We start from the raw sequence: 26,675 nt of genomic DNA, 5'->3' as shown, positions 1-26,675 counted from the left end.
CAGCGTCTTTACTTTGAGAACTTCCCCTGATTGATTAATATAAGTTCCTACTGGTTAATATTGGCACACAATCCACCACCCAAGGTGTGTTTTTAAGGCACGGTGATTTAAGAACACATAATTGGCTGCACACTGTGATGAAATAAACAATAAACAGACCTTCGAACATATAAAAGGAGTTAAGAATTGTTGTCCTGTGGTTGTGGGAAGTGGTTCAGACTCCGACAGAGCCCACTCCTCTTGAGTAGAGTCCAACTAAATCATCTAAACCTCAAACTGAAGGCTGAGCTGGAAGGACTGGAAACATAAATATGTAAAACTGGCCTCAATTGTGGGAGTTTCCTTTATGAAGTGTCAGTGAAATCCCACAGAGATTTATATTTCATGAATAAAGGCTCTTATTTTGAAATTCAATCATGTAAAATGACTTTAAAATTAAATTAAAGTAAAATTCTTGAAGATTTTCATTTAAATAAATGTCTGTTAAAGTCGAGGTGAAATGAAAAATGTCACTTTAATCCTTTTAGATCACATCCTCGGTAATATTGTGCATCTATTTGACAATATAGGCCAAATTTTTTCTTCCTAAAAAAAAAAATATCCTGTGGGCTTACGTAAGCTAGGACCAACCAATTTCAACCAATCTGCAACATTTAGCCGCAGAGCACCAAGAACGCTCGGTCAGTTAGCTAGCTACTGCGCTGTGGAGAACGTCTGTCTACGCCCACTTCTCAACGATCCGATCAAATCCCTCTAATGATATGTCCCGCCTGCACGTCCTGTTTCACTCGGATATAAGTCACGATACGGAAGCTAGGTACTCTCGAAATGCCGTTTCAGCTCGACTTTAAGTCATGATTTATCGCCGAATGAGGTCACACAATAGTGATTGAGCCTATGGCCCACTGATGAAAGCCTTGCAGTATTACAGACTGGGGTGACATTCGCGGAAAATCACAAGCGGCGCCCAGTTAGTGACGCGTTTTCCATCAGCCAGCAGTGGTTGGTCTGCCAGAGAGGGTAGGCGGAGCTAAGCGGCTGCTTTTCCGGTCTCTGCCAGTGTTGCGAGTAAACAGTAATCTACTATGGCTGAACAAACAAAGAAAAGATGGATGACTACAGATACAACTTCAAAAATAAGTGAAAATCCAAAGAAAAAGAAACAAACTCGACGCTCAGATGAAGGCAAACAGTTTAAAAAGGAAAGCGACCCTGGACGTCACACATGCAACACTGTCTGGATATCTGGGAAGTGTGCTCCTGCAATTACCGTTTATCGCCACAGGTGCCGCCAAAGAGAACGAAACTGAGATCTTTGCGATTATATCTTTAAGGAATGCACATTTTCCGCTTCTATTAGTCAGCAACTTCTTTAACCCTGGAGAAAAAGCAGCTTTATTCTTTCATCTCAGAAGAATTTCTTCATAATTTCCTAAACTTTATGACTTAAAAGAACACTGCGGCACTCCTCTAATATTGACTCATAATGGAGAGTTTAATAAGCTGCTGAGCTCGACAAAATAAACAGAAATATTACATCAGCGGAAAGAGATGATTTTGCATGTCCTCTAATATCTCCGGCGTATTGCTGGTTTGATCGTGTTAGAATGGAGCCGTTATGAAGATAAAGCCAGCAGACTCTCCACAGAAGAAATAAGGTATTAAACGCAGGTATTTGTGTAGCAGGGACAGAACCTGCTGCCCGCCTGCCCACCTGAACATTAATACAGCTGGACCACCTGTGAATCCAATTCCCAACATGTTCAAGGTGATAAATAGTGGTGTTTGTGGAAAAATGAAGCCATTTATTTCAGGATTATCTCGGGCTGCAGGTCCACTGTGGCGATCAGCAGAAATTTTACAGGTGGAAACTTAAACTAACCTTCGGATAGATCCAACAAATGCTACCATTTAAAAAATACACTTTCTTTTATTCCTCCAGTAAGCACGTTTATAAAATGAGTTGTGACTCAGAGCTGATCCTTTAAGTGCCGATGAACAGCCTCAATATTTCCACAACCAGAACAACCTCTGATTCATAAACTCCAGTCAACAAGAGGAAACATTCTCCCGTCCGTGTAACGACAATCACGATCCCGCCTGTCACAATCAAAGACGCAATCAACAAAGTTGTAAAGAAGAGGACGCTGTGTGCTCCGTGGGAAGCTAACTGGCGCTGTCACACGCCATGTTTTCAGAGGCATGATGAGCTTGTCGGTGGATAAACGTGATTTGGCAGAGGACGTCTCTCTCAGCGGAGAAGTGGAGAACAAAAGGTTGTTTAAGGGACGAGATTATTTTGTGTGTGGAGGCGAGCGTGACTCAGCTTGTGATTAATGGCGTCACCTTTACAGGGAGGTGTGATCCACAAGAATGACAAAGGTGTAATTTGAATCATGTCATGATTAAAGGAACCCTGTGGAGTTTTTGTCCACTAGTTGTGCTATGGAGCAACGTTTTCATGCGTGGGCCCCTGTTGTAGTGTGCACACAAGGACAGACATGCATGTGCGCATGGGGGAGGAGACACTAATCCCTTTCATTGCACTCGCACTATTCCACATAACTACAAGAGGTACATGCGGCAGAAAGAAGAAGTTAAACAAAGCAGGTGTTCAACATGTAGCTGCAAAGTTTCACGAGGAAACAAATGCTTGCTGTGAAAATAAAGACTTTGGGAGGGTAAAACTGCAGGTGAATGAAAAGTGATTCTCATCAGGGAACTTAACGGATAGCACTTCTACCTGACTGATGAAAAACTGAACTTAAGGCCCCTATAAGGGGATATAACGGTGATCTAACATGGCCATTGCTGGTCATGCTACAGAAGAGAAGAATATCAGAACATATTGTGCAATTAATTGTAGAACTAGAATCTTATCAGCAGCTGTTTCATCTGCAACGCTCTTATGAAAATGCAGAAAAAAGATGCGGCCGTATTGCTGGCACTACTTTTTCTACCTTAAGTTTAAAGATGGCACCACAGAGGGAGATCCAAGGTGAATACACAGCAATGTTATACCTTTGTGTGTATGTCTCCCGCAGTGTTTTACATATTCTAATATGGACGTGTCTCATAATCCCATCCCAATTCATGACAACGAGTGCAACGGGTGCAACAAAAATCGATGACAAAATTAGTTGCCATAGAATTTAATTGTCGATAATGAGTTGTTACGTCATCCAAAATCCGTACTATCTCCGCTGAGAGTTGTGCATGCAAAACAGCGACCGGGAAGCGTCAGGTAAACAAAACATAGCAAAATGTCGGCAGCCGATGCAACACCAAGTGTGGCAGCATTTCACCCCGCATGCAAGACAGAGCGGGCCCGACTTATCACGGGAACACGTCGGTAATGCTCGAGCGTTTGATGAGAAGGCACGATGGAGACGTGGAGGATGCAGACTCGCACAGACAAGATAATTAGCTACTCAGCTAGTAAAGCTGTGTTGGCTTTAACATTAATATATCACTGTAGTGCTACAGAAGAACCTGACGCATCTCTCTTTTAAACATTAACGGTGACATTCAGCCGAACAGTGCAAATTACAATATTATATTTTCAATCTTTCCCTCAGATCGCACATTTTCCCTCCTTCTCATCTCTGTTCTTCCTCCTTTGATTTCCTCTTTTCTATCAGTCGCAGCAGCATCAGCAGCAAAGTTTATTAAAAGACATCATTTTGAATGATTAACTCATATTTATTGTCTTTATTGGTAGCTAGCACATGCTTAAAACCTCAAGCTGATAGCTATATAAGAGACATTAAGCAATATAACAATATTTATTCATTAGGCCTGTGCATGAAGCTACTGTATACATTAAAATATTATTATTAACAGTCAGGGCAGACAGACAGAGGTCTGACAGACAGACAGACAGAGGTTGAACTCACTTGTAGTTCACTTATTAAGACGTGTGACTCGTGCCTGACCTTACACCAGCTTTTCTCAGCCACATGATCACCATGCTAAAGATCCCTGAGGACATGCTGAGACATAATAAGATGTCTGTTTAGAGCGTTTTAACTGCACATGCTCGGACAGCGTTAAGATACATGGACTTGTTTTCACCTCACAGTCCAAACTAACAATAACCTTGACTACATTTTTTTTCCATTAGGGAAAAGATTCTTGATCCAAGTCTTTAAGGAGATGATTAACAAGCCGATACATCTCCTCGGTGACAGGAAAAGTCAATGCTCTGACAAGAAATCAGTTGATTGCGTCACATGCTGGCAGCAGTGTTCTCTGGTGTTTATGCTCCGTTTCAATGAGCTCCTGTTTATTCCACCGCTTGTTTTTCTTCCTGTTAAACGCACCTGCGCTGTAGAGAGACGCGTGTCCTCACATTCCCTCCACTGCAAAGTCCCCAAAGTCTGCGTCTCAGGGCGCGCAGACAATAGTTAAGCGGCGGCATAAAAATGAGAACTCAGAAGCTCGCAGCTTATCAGGACGTTCCAGGGACAGACGCAGACGTATTGAACTGTGACCTGGCTCTTATTCTCTCCTCTTTCGCCTCCAAAGTTCTGCTTCCTTTGGCTCGCTCTGTGTGAACATACGTACAGCTGCACATGAAAACACACAGACTTTTTTACTCTTTCTCTTTCCATCTGCAGTGCTGCTCTGCCGATCCCGCGCTCGTCCCCACGGGGTCGGGATCGGAGCAGAGGAAGTGCTACTTTTACAGACCCCTTTGTTAGCTGTTAAATGGGATAATTATGTAAAGTAGCTTGTTTTATAAGAACTTCCTGGATGCTGTTGATTAGATTAAGTTATGTATTAAGGTTAATTAGATTCAACTGATGTATAACTGTGTTAGAGTCAAAGAGGACGGATGATAATGCAAAGAAAAGTCTGACATGGGTCAAAAAATGATCCTCATGATTCTGTTCTGCTTTATATTTAATACACAACAATTCTAATAAAGTACATTAAGTGATATTTTTGATCTTAACGGTTTTTGTCAGTGAAAAAAAAGAAGGTTTCAGCTTCTGAGAAGTTAATATTTGCAGCGTGGAGCACTTTGAGGTTTTGGCCTGTCGAACATATTTGAACCCTGTTGCTTAAAGGGTCAATGGACTGCACTTATATCGCGGTTTTCTCGTCTTCCGACCACTCAAAGCACTTTTACGCTACATGTCACATTCACCCTTTCACATCGGCTTCTTTGCCAATCTCCAAACAGGATCTGTGAAACCAAACAGCCTGTCTTAGTAAAAGAAGGAAGTCATTTTTGGACACTGTTGTAGTAATTGCTTACAGTTAGTTACATTCACTTATGTAGTCTAAGAAGTGCTGTAGCTAGCACGGTAATGTTGATTGTTGTAATGGTGGCGATCATAACGGTGCATGCCCGTAGAAAAAAATATCCCATCAAATTTTACATTAAAATGTTAATATAAAATATTAGCAGCAGTTAATGAGGTGTGTCTGATTTGTCAAAGTGAGTGTTAACATCTGACATTGATTTGAGGACGCTGGGTCACATGACATGAAAGCTATTGAAAAAAAAATTTGACATTTTTCCATAAATAGATTGAAAAAAATTGTGATCAGGTTTTACAGTGTACTTGGACACACTGAGTGCTCTCATCTTTAAATAAGCGCATGTTCATTCTGAACACAGTTCAGTTATTTTACATACTTTCCCAAAGGTCATCAGATTCCTAATTTTTTTTTTAAAGTCAACTTAACTGTGTATGAACATTAACATTGATGGCGATGCCTTCAGGAGCAATTTGGGGTTCAGTGTCTCGCCCAAGGACACTTCGACATGTTCACTGAAGCAGTCAGGGATCGAACCCCTAACCTTCTGCTACAGAGGACTGACTCTATCACTGAGCCACAGCTCTGGAAGATTATAATGACCTTTATTTTCTGGAATTCGGGTAAATTAAAAAAAATTGCAGGTAAAACAAAAACAACTATTTGGGGGAAAAGAGAGCTTTACGATATCGACATGGTACGGTAACATTTTGCATTCTAAAGACAAATACTTAGATCAATAAATAACCATACCGCAGCTGCTTGAGGAAAGACTTTCAAAATAAAACATAGCTTGAATTTGTGGTAAGAAACTCAAATAAGTATTTTTTTTTTTGGCTTTATTAGAAAGGACAGATGAAGTGAGACAGGAAATGTGGGGAGTAGAGATTGGAGGTTGACATGCACCAAACGGATCGGCAGGCCGGGAGTCGAGCCTGCGATCAGTGCGTCGAGGACGGTAGCCTCTGCATTTGGGGCGCCTGCTCTACCAACTGAGCTAAACCAGCGCCCCCAAACAAGTATTTTTTAAGGTCATTTTCACCTTTAATTATTGGAGAGGTGAAGAGAGACAGGAAATATGGGGAGCAGAGATTCGGGGGTGACATGCAGCAAAGGGCCGAGGGCGGTAGTTGAGCCTGCGGCTGCTGCTTCAGGGACTGTTGGGCTCCTTCACGACCCACTGAGCTAAACTCAGCACCCCCTTACTATTACTTTTATGATGCTTTAACACTTGTCTCTATTTTCTTGTTGAGTTCTTATTTTTGTGTCGCCAATGAGCATATGTTTTGTTGAGTGTTGCTAAAGGGGCTATAAATCCTGCGGTGCATGGATGTCCATGCTATCCATACCGGTCCCTTTACAAAAAACACGACATAAACAAAAAAAGAAACCAAAAAAATAAAGTTGTGTACTTAGAAATGAAGGCTGGCAACAATCTATGTTCTTATATTCTAATGGAGAACAATCCATGTTTAACAAGCTGTGCATCTCTCAGCACTCTCGCACCCTGTCTGCAGCTTTGAGCGCCCTGAATGGGAGACGTAAAGCTTCACTACAGTTCACAAATATGTACTATATAGTTTCCAAAAGGCTGAGTCGTACTATAAAACAGTTGGCCGCTGCAGTTTGTAGCAAACATTACTCACACAAAAGTAAACAGGGATTTTGTTAGGGACTATTTTTAGCCGTGGATTAATACACATTTGGACTATAGGGAGTGTGCCCAGCAATGAGAAAGGCGTATGAGGGACTTGTTTGTAGTTTTCGTCATAGATGCCTCAAACACACACACATGCACACACACATGCACACACTGGCAGCTAATTCAGCATGCACACGTCACACACCTGCCACGCCGCCTTTTGAATCCTCCTTTCAATCTGCAGGCCTCAGGCACGCTCTGCTGGGGATGTTTCTCAAAATACACCCATCAATCATCCCGCAGACAGCGTCTCCCGCCCCTCCCCGCTACTCCGCTCGCTACTGCTGCAGGAGTCTCAAGGTGACGGAGGGCGCTGCGCCTCTCCGTCTATAATAACTCACCTGTAGGACTGCACACACACACACACTCACACAAAAAACTTCCTGCAAAATTCAGAAAATCTATCTCTGAGGTCCGGGCTGAAAGGACAACGGAGGGAACAGGAGAGGTGACATTTTCCAGGCTGGAGGAGCTTTCCTTGATGGAGTAACAGAAGAGCACAAAAACACACACCGGATGCTTTTTTTAACCGCAGACGTAAGAGAGTAAAAAACCAGCCCTGCTATTTCCCCTCGGAGAGAGGACAAGAGGGGAGTGTGACCCCGACGCAGGCCTGCAGGAGACGATAATAACTTTGTCTCTTTGCCCGTGAAGCTCCTCACACGGCCAGAATATAATTACATGTCGAGTTTTTGAGCTCTCTGTTTTCACACGAGTGCCGCCTGCTGGGACACACAGAGGCGGCAAACAAAGGGGCCACTCTAAGACGATTAAAAAGCTTCAAACCTGAGCATCATCAAAGTGTTAATCCCTCTCTGTGCCTACGTTCATTCATGCGCTGGTCATACGGTGCCGCCTGATGAAACACGCTGAAAGATTGATTTACCATTTTGTCTCATTTTAAATCATGCGTCTGGGGGATTCTCGCTACCCGCTTTGGCACACCTGAGGTAAAAAACAGGCAGAATAAGTAAAGAATTAAGTGAGACAACAGCAGGCCGGCTTGGTTTTCTTTTCTCTCAGCCAACAAATATTTGGCAGGAGAGGAAAAAAACAACAAAACAATCAACTTTACGCAGGTACGAGTGGAAGGTGGGTAGAGAAGAAAAGCAAACAAAGAGCTTCTAAAAAAGGGCCTGTCCTACTTCTTCACGTCTGACAAAACAAAAAGAGGACTGGAAGGGAGCGACGGGGACAAAGATGGATACGGAGGTAGGGAGAGGAGGTGAGAAAGATGGAGGCAGGAGGAGCGAGCGAGGAGGGGGGAAATGTAGAGAGAGTTATGCAACGACGAGGCGTCTGTGATGTCAACCGCTCCGTCTTCACCGGGAGCCGGCGCTCCTTTGAACAGGCAGGAAGGAGCGCGCTAAAGCGAACACATATTTCTCCGCATATTTTGACAGAATGTGGTTGTATGTGTCTTAAAACATGAGAGGGAACAAGTCGTGTTTACCAGCGGTGAAACATTCACTCAAGTTGTGCTCTTAAATACAGTTTTTCCATACAGGAGTGAGACTTTATACCTCTATTCCACCATATATAAGAGTGGAATATTGTGGATTTTAACACACATACTATCAGAGCATTATATACACTGCAATAGATAAAACAAAGGGTGTGAAATTGAGGTAAAATAAGCTCCACCTTTACTAAGTAGATCCACACGCTTTAAAGCTAATGCTTTGATTGCAATAATAATCCAATAACATATACTTCCCATAAATGAACCCTGTGAGAGGGGATATTCTGCATAATGAGCGCCTTCAGAGGATGATTATAGTCATTAACAACCTAGGCCTTATTTTCATTGTCATTTCTTTCCGTAGTAATAACACGACACACACCAGGTTAATCGCCGAGATGTAGAGACTTCTGACAGGGTGGAAAATACGACTTACAGGGAAGAAAACATGAAACAAGACGGTTAACCAAACCGGCTGTTTTTGAACATCCATCAAAATTAAGAGCTTCCTTGTTTGACACATAAAATGTGCTGCCGTCGTGTGCATGCACTTCTCATGCAAACATTTTGAGGGTACTCTGACTCAACGTTTGACCTCCAAATTAATTAGTTTAAACAAATCAAATGATCTTAAATTTAGGAGCTAAGCGGCTGCTTTTCCGGTCTCTGCAAGTATTGCTAGTAAACAGTAATCTACTATGGCTGAACAAACAAAGAAAAGATGGATGACTACAGATACAACTTCAAAAATAAGAGAAAATCCAAAGAAGAAGAAACAAACTCGACGCTCAGATGAAGGTAAACAGTCTTAAACGGAAAGCGACCGTCAGCGAGGAAAACAAAGAGATACAACCCTGACAAAGAAAATTATATTCAAGCCTCCACTGAGGATGATCGGGATGTTTTTGTCACCATCGTCAGGCAGAAAACCTGACGCCTGACGGTGGCATCAGTTGTACACATCAGCCATCTTGTTTTCTCCTTGTTGCTAGCTGTCTCTTACTGATAACGCACACATTTATGTTAGAATTTAAAATAATTATTTCTTCACAAAAGAGACGGGGTTGACACATCATGGTTGTGACAGCAGCAACATCAATAAATGTGTAAGTATTACTGAAGCAATAGCAAACTTACAGGAGCTTGTTTGGCCCTGTTGCATTTAGCAGATGTGAAGGGTGGAAAATGGGGTCATTCAGGAATATAGTTGACCATGTGGTTGCCTGATTTTATTGCTTTTTAAAAATATATGACGGTGTTGACACATTTTGAGCAACCACAAAGTAAGAGTAAATTCACTGCTTTTAGTTTTAAAGAGATTTTTCATTGTACTATATCATCTGTCATGTATATTATACATTTAAAATGACATTTAAAATAGCCATACTGGCTAATTTTCAGGGGAAAGACAGCTTCAAAGACTCATTAAAAAACACATTAACATTGAACATCTGGGTGATTATTTTGCTGATCATACTTTTTCATGTTGTAGGGCTTGTATCGCTTTAGTGAAGTATTTTGTGGTACATCTAAGTACTTCTTCCCACATCTGCTCTTAGTGTGCATCTGTGTGTTTCCGTCTATACTCCAAGTCCCACTTAATACTCTGGCTCTCCTCCTCTCAGCCTGTTGTCCCGTCACAGCTCACAGACTCCACCCTGCAATCCTGTTAGCGCTTATCAGAGCATGGCTCGGGTCCAAAACACGAACACACACACGTCTACCTTTTCCACCAATCGATATCGAATTTACAGAGGCAGCTTTTCCCTCCCTAACTGAGCTCAGCTCTCAGGGGTGGCTGCTGCCGACAGCCTGTGGACGTTTGGAGTGAACAGCACACCTCTCATACGGCTGCTTACACACTTCAGCTGGGAAGACACTTCTATTGCTAACAGTCAAAAAAGAAGCACATACTGAACAACTGAGTAAATATAGATGAGAACACTCTGAGGGGAAGGTAGACTGTGATTATATCTGTCACTAACTGAACCCTAAATGTCTAAGAGAACAAGATATCTTGTTTAGATCAGAACCGACATTTAAGCTAGCAGCTCGAGTCAGCAGTCCTTTGAAGTAACATCAACATGCTAGCATGCTAAAAAAACAATGTTAACATGCTGATTTTAGCGTGTATCATGTTCACCTTTTTCGCCCTCTTAGTTTAGCATATAAGCATGCTAACATTTGCTAATTAGCACTTCACTTGTCTGAGAAATTCCTTCAAATTAGAATCAACAGCCATGCTAGCAGCTCGAGTCAGCAGTCCTTTGAAGTAACATCAACATGCTAGCATGCTAAAAAAAACCCAATGATAACATGCTGATTTTAGCATGTGCCATGTTCACCTTTTTCACCCTCTTAATTTAGCATGTAAGCATGCTAACATTTGCTATTTAGCACTTCACTTGTCTGAGAAATTCCTTCAAATTAGAATCAACAGCCATGCTAGCAGCTCGAGTCAGCAGTCCTTTGAAGTAACATCAACATGCTAGCATGCTAAAAAAACAATGTTAACAAGCTGATTTTAGCATACATCATGTTCACCTTTTTCGCCCTCTTAGTGTAGCATGTAAGCATGCTAACATTTGCTTTTTAGCACTTCACACAAACAGCCTAAATTTGTCTGAGAAATTCCTTCAAATTAGAATCAACAGCCATGCTAGCAGCACTTGAGACAGCCGTGCTTGCTAGCTAGCAGCAACATTCTCCCAACAACAAAGCTAACATGCTCATTTTGGTCTGAGATTAGCATTTTAGCATGCTAGTAAGTAATGATTAGCTAATTAGCAATAAACAAAAGCTGCTAACTGAGGCAAACGGGGACGTTATTGGCAGGTGTTTGGTCAGAAAACAAAGCCTTACACTCTTACATGCTGCTTAATTAAAAGTTAGCCTTTAGCCATGCTGCTAGCCAGGCTATAATTGTTTTGTGTTGATGTTTTTCTGAAATTTACATAAAAAGGGGGGAAAATAAACAGAGAGAAGCAATAATTAGAACCCCAAATGCACCACTGATTGATTTCACCCCAGGCTGTTAGCGGCAGCTGACCAAGAACGTGTGGATTTGGTCCAACGTGGGCCAATAAGTCATGACAGCCTAATTATATCTACTGGGCCACAAGCGCTGTGTGTGTCTTCTTGCTTTCAGACCTGCAGCCACCGTTAAGCACTTCTTTCCCTTCTGCTGGGACTAACTGGATTAGTCGCCCAACCAGATCAATAACAATCCTCACAAATATCAGCACATCTCCTCTTGTGGAGCGTCCTCGGTGGATAAATAGGATTGAAAGTGCTGGAGATAAAAGCGCGATCGCACTCTGACTAATTCCTCACAGGCGTCTTTGTCTTTGTTTCTGTGTCATTTCATCATCTAGGAGATCTTTCTCCCTTTAATGTCTACAGACTGAGAGGGAATCGGGGTGATTCAGCGACTGCACACACGTCTTTTGAATAAAATGCGATATCAAGGAAGTAATTCTTTGGAAGGATAAAACAGGCGACGTGTCAACAGGAAGCAGCCCCTGTGTTTAATGCCACCACACACAGTGCAAATGTTTTCAGACCAGGTACCATTGTTCCCGCTCACTCTATCTTGGTGCAGTCAAACACTTTGTGCAAATACCTCCTGACATTTGTTTTATGCTGCTCAAGGTAGCAAGCGTGTACAGGAATACTGGCAATCCGGATACTATCAGGGGAGCTGTCTTCTAAAGTACAGTGATTCAGGCTTTGGCACACTTTCCTGTTAAAGCTGTTGAACTTTCTGGAACTGAAGTTGACAATTAATTAACAACAACAGGTTCCCAGTCATCCAGGTCATGGTAACTAAGCCTAATCCAAAAGGCAACTGGACTTTGGTTGAAGCTCTTGAAGATGTTTCACTTCTCATCCAAAAGGCTCATCAACACCAGAGGGTACTAATGACTCTCAGTGATACTGGGTCAACAGCTCAGGCTAACGACTCACCCTTCATCACACATGTATTAGCATACTAATTATATTTCTAGCTCCGTCCACACGTCAGTTGAGAACTGAAGAAGCCTTTCAGATGAGAGGTGAAACATCTTCAAGAACTTCAACCAAGTCCAGCTGCCTTTTGGATTTAGCGTTGAAGTGTTAACTAAACAACACGGCTAAGAGGCCACAGTCATGCTAGCATCAGTGAGGTTGTACTTGGAGCTAAATGCTAACGTCTTTGTCTCAATTTCAATGCTAGCACTCTGGTGTAAAGCTAGCATGGGCTTTACCGTATTCATCATCTTAGATTGACATGTAAGCATTTGTTGATTAGCGGTAAACACAAAGTAGAGCTAAGGCTGTACAGCTAAGCATTAGCTTTAAATTGTTACATGAGCCACGCTGCTAGCAAGACTTTAATAGTTTTTGTGTTGTCATGGAAATCCATCCAATACTTAGGAGATATTTAGGTCTGGACCAAACTGGTGGTCTGACTCTCTTACACATCACTAAAAATGGAATCTGTTTGGCTGTTTGAATCTAAGTCTGTTAAACTAAACAGGAAGTTTGATGCATCGCCTTCCTCAGTGAGCATCTTTCCGTTTGGAAGACGCTTAAAACCGGTTCAACGTTTTTATTAATTTTAGTTTAGACCAGATTTCCCCTGCTTCTATCACAAGATTCATCACTTACTCGCGTAATTTTAACGGCAATTTTCAAGTAACATAGCGGCTCAAATGCTTGTACAAGCTCTCTTAACCGTCGCGCCTTCGACACCTCCTGAGGTTACTCTGTCCGTCAGGTAACAATGAACTACGTCAGCATCCGGGGGTCTTCCCGGTCAGAGCTGCACAGCTGAAGCACCTGGGCGTGTGCAGTCTTCTTTCTCGGGGAATGTTTAAAACTGCTCCCTTATGATGTCTTCTTGTTAACATCACGCAGCCAATAAAGCGCCTATTTTTGATTTTTGTATGACAAGTAATGCGCAGACGGGATTTAACCCACCACTGGAAAATGAGTTTGGAGAAATGTTGCAACAATCATCACTTTCATCACACTTTCAGAGCTAAAATTGTCCAAAAATATAAACGAAAAATGTGTTTCTGACACGTTGATTTCGTAATTTAGCCGGTTGAAAAATGGCTGAAAGACCTGATTTCACCCAGATTTCAACATCGAATCCCGCTCACTGGTTAGGTCTGACAACTTGTGCTGAACATTTTTCACATATTATAGGCTGAAAAATACATAAGAAAAGTAGCTGACAGATTAAACTAATAATAAAAACCATAATTTGTAACAGGCCTACTCACCACAGAGTCCTAAAGTCCCACAAAACTCACACAAGTGAGGTCAGAGCAAGGAGCAGTTTGGAAGCACGGTTTGACTTGTTTGTCTGCGTGTGTGTCTGAGTGTATTTATAGAGAAACTCTATCCTTACGTGTTTACCAGGAATCTGCGCACACACAAACACCCGCAATGACCACACACACACACTCCAAAAAGCTCACACAGTCACACATTCAAATAACCATTTCTCATTCGTTGTCTCCGTCCATCTCCAAATCCAGTCCTCCTACTCAGCTCCCCTGCCCATAACTCAGGCGATAAATCTCACACATAAAGAAAAGACGAATGGGGAAGAAGGGGCGGGAAGGTGACGGCAGAAGAGATAGATGACACACTTGAAAATATATGTACGCTCGTCTATAAACCAACGGCACATTGACATTCATCCTTCTCCTTTCTTTTCGGTGTGTTTTTTTGCGGTGTGTGTGGGCGGGTGAAGGACGCTCCACGTCTCTCTCTCTCAGCTGAGAATAAAGAAGTCTTTGTAACCTCAAGTCTCTCTGGACCTGGGCTTTAAACACACATATCAAGGCACTTCCTATCCACAGGAAGACACACACACACACCAACATTGTCACAATTTATAAAATGAAATTCCTGCGCTGGCACTCAAAAATCTGCGAGCATTAAACCGGTGGCCTGATCCTGAATGAAATCATCTCATCACACACACAAGCAAGGTTTCAATCTTGAAGCTGCAGGGGAAGTTTGGTGATTAAAATGAAAGAAAACGAAGAGCAAAAAAAATCAGAGGAAGGAGGAAAAATGGAAGATAAAGACGCAGCACTCACCATCCTCTTTGCATTCCTCGGGCGGCTTTGCCTTCTTGGCTAGCCTCGGGTCCAGCCACGATGTTGTCTTGGTGTTGTGGCTGTGAAGAGACGACAGAGAGAAAGAGAGAGAGAGAGAGAGAGAGTGAGAGGGAGTGTGATAGATGGCGAGAGAGAGGATACTTGGCAGAAAGAGAGAAGGAGGTTGGTGGATTCTTAATTCAGCCGGAGAATCATTTCAGAGAGGGAAGATGAGACTCCCTCGTGTGCCAGCCCTCGAAAAAAGGTGACGAGAGAGGAGACTGGGGGGGGGAGAAAAAGCTTTAGGTTAACAAAATGGCAATCAATACTTTTAATTGGCTTACTAAGCAGACAGAGGAGGAGGAGGAAGAAAGGGGAGAGAGAAAGAGGGGTGACGGAGGGGAACAGCTGTGGGTTTGGCAGATTCAGTCACAGCCTCGGGCAGGGAGCTGGATCTAGATCAGATATGATGGCGTGCCCGGGAAACTCGGAGCGTCTCCGCAGCTCGTCTGAAGCTCAGGAGCCACAATGGCCTCCCTTCATGATCACTGTAAGGAGGAGGGAGGGAGGGAGGGGCAGGGGAGGAGGGGGGTGTACAAAGTGCCTACAGTAGAGAAGCGAGAAGATAAAGGAGGAGGAAGCAGTGAGGAGGCTTCCTCGTGTCTTTGTTCTTTTCAGAACTTTTAACTTGAACTTATTTCCCAAAGGAGAACTGTTTTCACTTAAGAATTAAAGACACAGAACACGGGCACGCACCGGTGACAGGAATAACAAGTCTGTAGTAACAAAATATCATAAATGCAAGAAAATGGAGCACTGGTTTAGCTCGGCGGTGAAAGCACGTGTCCCATGTACAGAAGCGCGACCCTCAACGCAGCGGCCTCGGGCTGGACTCCGATCCTCAGCTCTTTGCTGCATCTCATCCCCGCTCTCTCCTCGCACATTTCCAAATCTATCCAGTGTGGCTCGATAAAGGCAAAGGGCCCAAAACATTTTAAAAAGAGGAAAGAAAACACAAATCTTTACGGATGTTAAAGCTGCAATGATTGTGCTTTTCAAGCCCAGAGAACAGGCTGGAAACGCAACATCTCACACGTCATCACTTCTGGATGTTTTCATTTGTGTATAATTAACTGTAAATAATGAATAATGATTTCATTATCTTACATTGGGCATGTAGGTCCTGATTTAATCCAGTGTACATTGCAACTTATTGTGCATCATGCTGGCTGTTAACCTTATGGGGGGATGGGAGGGCACTCTTCTGCCTTAATTGTACATTGTATGCCTTGCATTTGTCACGAGGAAAAACAAAGGAAGAAGTAGTGGGTCATGTTTTAAGCCATCTTTGCACACTACACTCTTTCACGACTGAAGCTGCTACCATAGCTTCTCCTACCCACTAAAAAGCGGAGTGCGAAGGGAGCGGTTGTCAGTTCGTTGCAATCTGCAACCTCACACGCAGCTTCTTTAAAGGGCCAGTTCGCCGATTTTCAACCTCAGTGCTATCATGCTATTACGTGGAGCTAATGCCGTTATGGTAGGAAAAAAATGCAATTTGGCTCTGTGCCTTTGGAGGACGCTATCCGCTTCTCCAACGGGCCCCGGAAAACCTCGCTAAACTACACTTCCTCAATCTAGGACGCCCACCTCTGATGTCACGTCTCGTTCAAAATCGTCAGGTTTGAAATGTAGACTGCAGACCTGAAGATTTTTTAGACGATCCACTGGTATATTCTCGTCGTATTTCGGATTCTGTACCGCTCTGAGCCGTTGATTGCAGCGAAACGGTAGTATTTCACTCCAGCGTCTCTCGCTGGGCCGTTCCTTTCAGAGGGAGGGGCACAATGCATGCTGGGTGTTGTAGGAATGTAGAATGGGCGAAACCACGAGCTGTTTGTACAACTTCTCCACAGCGATGGCACCAATTTCAAATATTAATGCTTCTATCGATTACAGAGAACGCCAGCTTTGACTGACAGCAGCTCCTTTAAGCACCCTATTTTACTTTTACCTCTGTTTGTCTTCTCCAGCGTCTGTGGGACATATTGAACTCTTTAGCTGATGATTAATGAATAAGCCTCTTGTTGCATTTGTCCTTCTGATCTGTTGTCGAGCGAGTTTACACCCAAACCTTTCCTTTGAACAAAGTTAACTAGGACTTTTATTGTACCTGCCTGGGGGTCGAGCTTTTGGATTAAAGCTTTCCTTTATTCTGAGCCTAGCTTGTTCTAATGTTACACAGGTAAAGCATACTGCATGAGCATGCTAACATTTGCTAATGAACTCTAAAGACAAAGTATAATTGAGACTGATGGGAAAAAAAGTGCAATTGAAGGTACATGAAAGTCTATTTTTATCTGCTTTTGATCCCTCTGCTTTCTTCTCCCCCTTTGCCCCTTTTATCCCACCAATATATTTCCTCTTTTCCCTGCTCTTCCTTCCTCTCTTCCACTGCCATCTATTACTATTCACAGCATAAACATCTACTACTTCCTCTTTTATGTCCTCCCTTTCGCCTCCTGCCCCCCCCCCCAATCCACCCTATTTTTAATCCCTATCACTTTCTTTTCCTTCCACCTCCGTCTCTGTGCTTCCACACCTTCCCTCAGCCGGCTCACTTCAAGGGCAGCAGGTAAACGAATTGATCTCGTATGGAAGCCAATCAAAGGCAAGCGCTCTCTTGGCAGCGGCTATCACTTTGGCACGGCATCACATGCACCTCGGACAAAAAATAAAAAACGTGAAGCTGCAAATTCAGTGGGCTAACTGCATTAGGTGTGTAATGTGCTTGATGGATGTGGGAGCGTGAGCTTCCTCTGTTTGGGGGAGGAGACGAGCGCTGAGAGCGTCTGCAGAAGGGGGGAATTTAACCTGTGCAAACATGAAGAAGCAACATGTGCCTGAATGCATCACCACCCGGCTAATTTCTTAGTCTGCTGCTGCTGAGCTTCGATTTTATGATGCGTTCAGGCGTGCTGGGATTCAATCAATACTACAGAGAAATTTACCCTAATGACTAAAATGATATATTGATGCAATAAAACCTTTCTTAATAGCAGAATCATTTCCTCTTATGGCTACATTAGCCGCTGCTATACAAGGACTACATGCATGCAAATAGAACTCCCTCACCAGCGCTGCAAGACTCACAGGAAGTCCATTATTCTGGTGTAAGAAAGACTCACCTCTGCGTTTTTACTGCTGCTGCAAAAAGCTAACAACTCCAGTGAATTAAACTTTAGAGCTTGTAAAACAGACTTCTGTGTAAGGAGGTATTTCTGGGGACCTCTAAATCTCATTAAACCACCAAGCATCCATTACAGTCGGTGTGTGCGTGTGTGTGTTTCTGCAGGGGGAAATACAGGAGTAAATTTAGATGCTGCCTAACCCTAATCGAGTCATTCGGGGTGGATTTCATTCTGTTATGGGAGAATGAAAATATAAACTTCCTGCGTGAGAGAGAATCTACCTTGAGATCTCTAAAGGCGGGAATAGAAGCGGCGGTTTGAGCACTCGGACGAAGAGTGAGACGTCTTTTTATTTAAAGGGACCCTGTTGACTTTTAGCCCGCTAGAAGCTGGAGCTTCATAAGAGTGGATCCCTGTTTGGTTTGCAAACATGTATTAATATATAAAGACATGGTTTAGACGTAACACAGTCGAACATATTGCTGCCAATGGTTTCATGATCGCTCACTGATCTGCAGGTGGCACCAAAGCAGCAAGAGAGGCAACTATGTAACAGGATGTCAACAACGCAGGCTCCAAACATCAAAACATAGAGGCCTTTTCATCTCACTCTTTTTTTGTAACTTTGCACCAGCTGATGAAAATTTTTTTGGCCTTTATTGCTCGGACAGTTAAAGTAGACAGGAAGTGTGGGGAGGAGAGAGTCAGGACGACATGCACCATGGGTCAAACCAGCAGCCACTGCAGCAAGGACATGGGCAGGGCTATATGGGTCACCTGCTAATGATGGGTCATTATTATCGAATATTCCAATAGTCATTAATTTAAAAAAAGTTCAAAGGTCATGCAGCTATTATCTCATCTAAAAAATAGATTATTCGATTGTATTTACCGGCGCTTGGTTGTAACGCGGTACTACCGCTCGACGGTGGCTGTGGCGCATCTGAAAGCTGTTTGCTAACCGCCGTTATATAACAAAAGAAGAAGAAAGCATTCGTGCCAGACAAGTTGCTTTCAGTTGCACCAAAAACATCAAACTAAAATTCACTAATTAGTTGTTTTTTTCCCCCAATTTAGGACAGTTTTGAGAAGTATTTTTGCTTGAAATGAAACATCTGCATTTACACAAAGGGGGCGCTCGTACTGACAAACCTGACTCACATGTTTCACAGACCGTGAGGAGGATTCTCGTACAGCTCACAGTTTTGGTTTTAAGTTCTGCGACTTGATTGTTTCTGTTTCCTCTCGCTGCTTTGTTTCCAGATGCAGCCGGCGGATGTTTTAACTAAAATCAGCCAAAGATTGATATGTCCATTTTTAGTCTATGAACACAACGAGTGAATACTGGAATTTAACTCAACAATTAGCAGAAAAACAACTTTAAATGAAGGCTTATGTTGCTGTAAACAGGCAACTGTTTTCTAACACAATCGCCATAAAAACTTTAGAAGATAATAATATGTTGCTTTTGTTTTTATGGCTCGTTCTGCGGCCTCCAAGTGGCCGTAAAACTCCATTAATACCTCTCTAAACGCCTCTGAAATTGCCTTCCATCTGGTGTCTCTATCTTTCAGAATACTCACACCTGGGTGCCTAAAACATCCAGTGATACATGGACTGACAGTCTGTGGTATTTATATGTAACATGACACTTACTCTATGAAGTACACCTCTCCTTTCTCGGTGTACGCCATCTCCCAGTTGTCTGGCAGCGGCCCCAGCTCGTCGTTCTCCTCCGGTTTGGGTGCTATGATTTTCGGGGACAGTCCGTCCTCTTTGGGCGCCTCGGGCGGGGCCTCCGCGGGTATGCTCTGCGGGGCGATGTCCCCCGAAGCGTCTGTGCTCTTGTCCTCATGTTCACTCGACTCTGAGGTGACGACAGGGCAGAATGAGTCAGACACGACATTATCGCCGGGAGGAGAGTGAAAGACAAGAGAGGTGAAGTGAGGGAAAAGGAGACGTAGGAGGCAGGAGGAGATTGATTTAGAGTCAGGGTTAGGGTGGAGGCAGGAAAAAAAAAGGGAAGGATGATTAGAAAGAGGTGAGGAGAGGCGGTGACTCAGGGGAAAGAGAGGAGCGAGGTGATGGGACGAGAGGGAATGATCGAGGTTAACAAGATAGAAAGACGAATAAAGCAGAGGAGACAACAGAGATTGAGGGAGAAACTGGCTGTGATGCCCTAGTTTGAGTTGTGGCGGTGTGAGGAGGTGTTAGAGGGAGAGAAATGGTGTGTGTGGAGGGAAAAGGAAAGAGATGGCGAGCGTGTGTGTGTGCTTCCCAGGAGGGGGGGGCACAAATGAGAGCAGGGGATTCAGAGATAATCTACAGGAGGGGAAAGAGCGAGGGAGCTATCTGCTTAGATCACAGGGCCTGCTGTGCTCGATCGATTCCCCCCTCAGCCCTCCTGGTCAGCAAACGCTCTGTCCATCTTCACAGACAAAACTCCTCCTGAGCCGAGCCGAGCGCAGGAGCCCAACTTTAACATCCAGCATGGGTCGCTGAGCGCGGAGAGCCTGAAGTTATCGAGAGGCTCGGCAGATAGGATCAGTTAGAAATGTTCCTGTGGCTGTGTTTTCCCTGCGCTCACGGGGGGACATTCAGAGACTTCAGTGTCATTTAGAGTCAATTTAGATAACGACTGAGACTGGGACTTACAGAACTATTAACCCTTAAAGAACCACTGCGCTGGCGGAGATCTTTAGATGAAGCCTGAGTCATTCCTAAATAAAGTACGGCGAGTAATAGTGGGCGTAGTTTTTATAGTAACGTCCCTACCCAATACTACGCCATTGCAGCTCGGGCCAACCTACCTGGTGAAATCAAGTAGGCAACAACATATAGAACCTATTTTTAATCCTCACTGGACATCCCAAAAAAACATTGCCATTCCTTTTATGACCTTTTGGTGTTTTTCCGTCTTTTGTTGAATACCAAGACCAGGTCAAAACCTCATCAGGTCAATGTGCGCTTTTGTGGGCAACACTGGAAGCGTGGCGGCCGTGTGACGAGTTCATTTTTAAAGTCGAGCTGAAACGGCATTTCGAGAGTATCTAGCTTCCGTATCGTGACGTATTTCCGAGTGAAACAGGACGTGCAGGCGGGACATATCATTAGAGGGATTTGATTTGATGGTTGAAAAGTGGGCGTAGACAGACGTTCTCCACAGCGCAGCAGCTAGCTAACTGACCGAGCGTTCTTGGTGCTCTGCGGCTAAATGTTGCAGATTGATTGGCTGAAATTGTTTGGTGCTAACTTACGTAAGCACGCGTGAAATTTAGTTTTACCGGAAGAAAAAATGATCGGATTTTGATATAAGAATATAAAGAAATGGATTTTCTGTTTTTTTTTTGGCCTATATTGTCAAATACATGCACAATATTACCGGGGATGTGATCTAAAGTCCTCACACTGCTGGCGTGACAGGCGCCGAAAGTGTAGAGAATAGGAGGCTTTTTGACGCGAGTACACGGCGACAATGAATTGTGATGAGTCATGAGCAACATTAGCGTCTCTGCCTGTAGTTAAAGTCGCAGGAACGGAGAGTAAAGTAGGTCAACACTTTCAAAGTAGCCCGATGTGGCAGTGTGACTCCCCTCGTTTGTACACAATGCTTTTATTTATATATATAAACACAAAGTAAGGGTACTTTAAATATCTTAAACTGTACATTAATTAATAATACATTATACATTCATATTAAGCTGTCTTTTTACAGTATATTTTACATGATCAGAGTTTAGCTTCTGTTCGCTCCGTGCATTTAATTTGAAATTCTTCTCTTGATCCTGTTCGACACTTTGTAAAAAGGAAATATGTTTATAAAGCTGTGTTATTGTCATCTTCTTATTTACATCTTTATATTTACAGCATCATCTTCTTTAGGTCTATTAGTTACTTGTGCGTAAAAGACTGAATTTGCAGTCTTTTCCTTTGTCTCTTTCTCTTCCTGTTTATTTGGATAGGTATATATAAACATGTATAGGCCTACCTTGTATGAGCTCCTTGCGGTTAGAAAACCAAAATTTCATCTTCTTGTCACCAAACTTCGTCCTGCTTCAAAGAGCACCTCTAACTATCTATCTGACAAACAGCGATAAGAACTTCTAGGACGTGCGTGCTCCTCCGACTGCAGCGAGAGCCTCGGCTGTCCTCCGGTCATAAAACCAGCTTAGAGTCACAGGACCAGAGCATGGTGCTGGATTTGGAATCACAAAAATCAAACTCATAAAAGCGTCCTTTATGATCGTCTCATCATGTGATGCATTCAAAGGCTTTCTGTTTGCGCGTGTGTTCGGGCTGTGTGTGCCGATTTAGATGCGCACAATGAAAGGTACATTCACATGCGTCTTATCTGAGTCAGTGTTCTGAATGTTTTGTTGAAGGCAAACATCCGCACAAAGAAATATCTCTCTTTTTCATTTGTATGAATAAGACGAACCTCGAGAGGTTTGGCCTTGTTGCGTGCTGTGTTTAATGTCACTCCTGCTTATTTTCAAGCTTTACAGAGAGGAGAACAATGCTGTGGACAGGGCTGAATCACCACCGAGTGGAAACGCTTAATGAAAGTCCTTGTAGATTATTAAAGAGCCCACAGGCTGCTGTTAAATAGGAGAGCAATATATGTGTACTCCCTCAGGCTCTCAGTGCTAAGACAGAGCTCGGTAATGATACCTAACAAATGATAGCATGATCTAAAGAGCACTAATGCTTTAATCATAAACACTGTGGATCAGTGTTGGGATGATTCAGAGCTCATGAAGATATTTGTGTGATTTAAAGTGATCAAATCAGATCTGCCCGACCCCGTGTGCGACCCTAAACCTAGCTGTCACCGCGAGGCTGACCTCTGCCTCCGCGTCTGTGTAAGGGCTGACCTGGGGTGACAGCGACGCCATTGCCATTGACGATGGGTCTCTCCTCCTCCTCCTCCTCGGGGGGCTCGATGCTGGCTTTCTCCATGTTGCTGACCGACTTGTTACGCTTCCGTTTGCCCTCGGAGCTGGGTCTGGCGCCCGGCAGCAGCTGGTCCGTTACATTTAGCAGCAGAGCGCTGGGCTCGGCCGGAGGCTTCGGGGTGCCGTAGAAGTTTTCTGGAAAATAAAGAAGAAAGAAGAGATGTTGTTTCTTCTTATTACACACTTTTCCTTCCTTTACAGGAAAATACTTCACAAGAAGAAAAACAATGCAATGGCCCTTTAAGTAAAGCAGAAAAACATGCAGTTATGAGGTTTAACAATGACAGATGTGGACTGTCCGAGGGACTGCGCTGCCAGCAGCAGGCAAACCAAATAATAATATACAACTGCATGGCTGGAAGGGGCTGTTGAGTCAGAGCCAAGTGAAAAACTGCACTTCCCAGAGGCAGGTAGTCGGCTCAACCAGAGACCAAAACTCCGAGATACAGAGATTATTCAGTCCGAGCCATGCACAAACTCCCCGTCAGATACCTGGGAAGTCCGTGCACGCTCGGCTAAGTGATTGATGTGCAGAGGAGAAGATGCAGCAACTAATATCCCCTAACAACGGGTGAAATTAGCTCATGACGGCGTGCGTGCATGCCAAAGAGGCCGTATTCGCCGCGACGTGTCGGTTTGTGCTTTCTGTTGTGAGATTGTCAGACACGATGTGATCTGGAGCCCCCAGCTTGTGTGTTCATGGATCAGCTGGCTTTGACAGGGAACAACATGTCAGCCGCCCTGAACACCTCATCCTCCCTACAGCTGGTGCACTGATGTCACAAAGTTCCTGCGACTCTCTGTTCCCACATCTCTCATGCGTACTTCCTTTCCTCTGTTGAACTCTCGGCTGTGTCTTTGCGTGAACATCTTTACTGCTGTTTTCCTTCATTGAGATTTTAAGGAAGGCACAATGGAGCTTTGGGCTAAATGCTAATGTCAGCATGCTAGCTGCGTCATAGTGAAAATGATAAAGTGGTATTAAGCCACAATCTTATATTAAGCTTGCTATCATGCTAGCATTGCAAATTAGCACTAGTGTCAAAGTATTTCTTTTCCAATTCTTAGTCATAAACCAAAGTCATCATCATTATATTTAAAGTTATAATCTCGAAGAGAGATCGTTCTCTTTGGCGCCACCTATGGCGATAAAGGGTAACTGCGGGAGCACACTTCCCAGATATCCAGACAGTGTTGCATGTGTGACGTCCACGGTTGGCTCCGGTTGTAACTCTTGATTTTTGTTTGCCTTCATCTGAGCGTCGAGTTTGTTTCTTTTTCTTTGGATTTTCACTTATTGTTGAAGTTGTATCTGTAGTCATCCATCTTTTCTTTGTTTGTTCAGCCATAGTAGATTACTGTTTACTCGCAACACTTGCAGAGAGCGGAAAAGCAGCCGCTTAGCTCCGCCTACCCTCTCTGGCAGACCAACCACTGCTGGGTGATGGAATATCTCCACCTCGAGGTGGCGTTCAGGAAGAGTCAGAGGATCACCAAAGCATCATCAGGATTCATCCGATGAGGACCATAGCAATATATGTTGTCATCACGTGAGCAACAAAATTATACAAGATTAAACATCCACCATATAAAATGACTCTGGTCTGAATCATAGATTATATAAGAGGTGGACATAGTTTGGCCTTTTGCTCGTCGACATCTTGGATTTTTGGAGCCAGAAGTGACCATATATGGACACAAATCCTGAGTGCAGAATGACTCATCAATATTTATTATGTCTTCCAGGAAATTAAAAACCCTAAACTATCATGAAGAACACCTACAATATGACTTATTTTGTCGTTGTTGAGCTATACACTTGAATATAAGTGATAGAAGCAAGACAAATGTCATAAAATAAACCTGAAACGTCTATTTGGATTTCAGGGGGAACTTCAGGACAACTTAAACTCTTGACAATTTGACATTGTGGAGGTTTTCACACAACAATAGAGTTTTTTTTTTTGTTTGAGACACAGTTGCTGGATTGAGATGTCGACTCATGTTGGTCCAAACTCTGAGAAATGTTCTTTTCTTTTCCGAGATCAGACACCGCTTCCCTCTGAGGCTATTTTAAATCCGAGTGCATGAAAGCGAGTTGAAGAGATTGTCTTCGCGGAGTCGGTTCAGACGACATCAGAAACAGTTTAGGTCTGCAGTAGGTTGGGTGTAAGATAAGCCCACTGTCGCTATCTCTTCAGCTGCACCCGAGAGGCCCTGGCAGGAATATCAGACAGGAGAAGACGATGTTTGTGGAAATCCATGGAGATTATTCTAAAGCACGTGGGCTCCAGCTTTACAGACAAACTTTAACAGAGACTGCAGACAGTTTGGGGAGCAGGAAGAACAAGTTCGTGTCTCCCTCCCTCTCGATTTGGAATACTCGAAACATCTTGTTCTGAAAAAACAGGAAGGCTGCGATGAAAAATGGCGGAGAGAAGCTGTAAAAAGATTACGGGGACTGTCGGGATTAGAACCTCCGAACTACCGACACAAATCCCGGAGCCTTAATGAGCTGAAGATTTGCCGCTGAAGAAAGAAAAAGCGGTCCGACTGCTCGGCGTGTGAACTTAAATAACTCGCAGCATCACAGAAACCTGGACTTTGAAGTTTGTGTAAGTGCTGGAGTTGCTGTCACATCTGACAGCGGCGCTGATCTCACCTACACGCTGATGAAGCTGAGAAAAAGACATGAAAGTCTTTATTAACAAATTCCCCAAACTAACACGAGGAGAGACGAAACACTGGAGGAGGAGTGGGAGGTGAAATCCAGGGTTCCAGACGTCAAAGTCTTCTTGGGTTTCTCCACAGACAATAAAAACCTGACCCTGAATGGAGACATATTGAGGCTCATGCTGACGCTGAAGAAAAATGTTGGTATAAGCTGCCGTATTTCTCACAGATGGGGCCATTGTGAGTGTGTGGGTCATGCAGGCTATGTTGCTGAAATCTGGGGAAACAGCTTATAGTGGCATTTACTCAGACTGTAATAAGAATCATTCACTAACTGGTCAACATAAACACATATGTGTTACATATGTGGGCAGAATCGGTCGCCTTTCAATCGGAAGGTTGGCGGTTCGATCCCCGGCTGCTTTACTCGACATGTCGAAGTGTCTGTTACCCGCTGCGTTCACACATTGGCTCACCCCGACTTCATAAGGACACTTAACTAACTAGGAGGCTTGCAGGAACAAATGTGCATAAAGTCGGGGTGAAAAATTCAAAAAAGCTGCGTGACTGAGTTCATAGAAATCTCAACAGATTTGGCGCGTGCTTTTTATCACAGAGCTTTAAATTCTGCTTCATGTGGCGCTCACAAAGAGCTCAAGCTGCCTTGTGGATTTTGGCAGAGGAGGGAGTGAGTGACACATGTGAAAGTCACAAGCAAGTCTCAAGTAAGTAAAGTGGCTGTTTCCAGTCAAGCTGGTACGTCCAATCATACAAATTATGATCATCTAACTACGAGTGAAGATCTGTTACAACCTGCTCACACCTTACACATGTTACTGTTACAATATTTTGCTCTAAAGTGCTGCGTCATGCGCTGGCCTCTGCTGCTCTGTCGTGCCCTCTGAGGTTGCCAGGTTTGCAAGCATTCACCCAAACGAAAGATAACTTCTAAATACCTGGAAAAATGCAAATATTTAGGAAGAAGTCTTTTGAATTACTTAATGAAAGTGTAAGTAAAAGATGACATTATGAAAACCAAGTCAAAGTCCAGTCAAGTCTTTTACCAGTGTTTGTAGAGCGAGTCAGAAGTCAGCCCTGGATGTTGTGTTAATGTCGAATGCATGAAGTTATTAGGATAAAGTTTATTCAGTTTTAAAGCACAACAGTGACATGTTGACCAGGCTTTCTACAGCCATGACAGCAAAGGCTCTTGGGTATTGTAGTATTTCCAGCAGGAGCCTCAAACGTCCGGCCCAGAGGCCGAATGCAGCCCATGAGAGATTTTTAAAACGCTTGAAACTCGCCTGCAAATTATTTTTTCTCTTT

At 43.4% G+C, this 26,675-nt stretch overlaps 1 protein-coding gene across 1 annotated transcript in view; it reads right to left on the bottom strand.

Annotated features, from left to right (window-relative positions):
- magi2a (membrane associated guanylate kinase, WW and PDZ domain containing 2a) overlaps positions 1-26,675 on the bottom strand; it is a 250,336-nt gene that overhangs the window by 62,546 nt on the left and 161,115 nt on the right. The window contains exons 4-6 of the mRNA XM_069670763.1: positions 22,596-22,811; positions 19,378-19,588; positions 14,531-14,610 (exon numbers count right to left, since the gene is read on the bottom strand). Coding sequence (XP_069526864.1) covers positions 14,531-14,610; positions 19,378-19,588; positions 22,596-22,811 — 507 coding nt within the window. The remainder of the gene's footprint in view (positions 1-14,530; positions 14,611-19,377; positions 19,589-22,595; positions 22,812-26,675) is intronic.

The sequence above is a fragment of the Semicossyphus pulcher genome, unplaced genomic scaffold, assembly GCF_022749685.1.
Source record: "Semicossyphus pulcher isolate SPU_LCO1_2020_fin unplaced genomic scaffold, fSemPul1.0.p SCAF_20, whole genome shotgun sequence".
NCBI lineage: Eukaryota > Metazoa > Chordata > Actinopteri > Labriformes > Labridae > Semicossyphus > Semicossyphus pulcher.
Note: the sequence above shows the minus strand (reverse complement) of the source record. Positions and strands in the feature narration are given on the sequence as shown.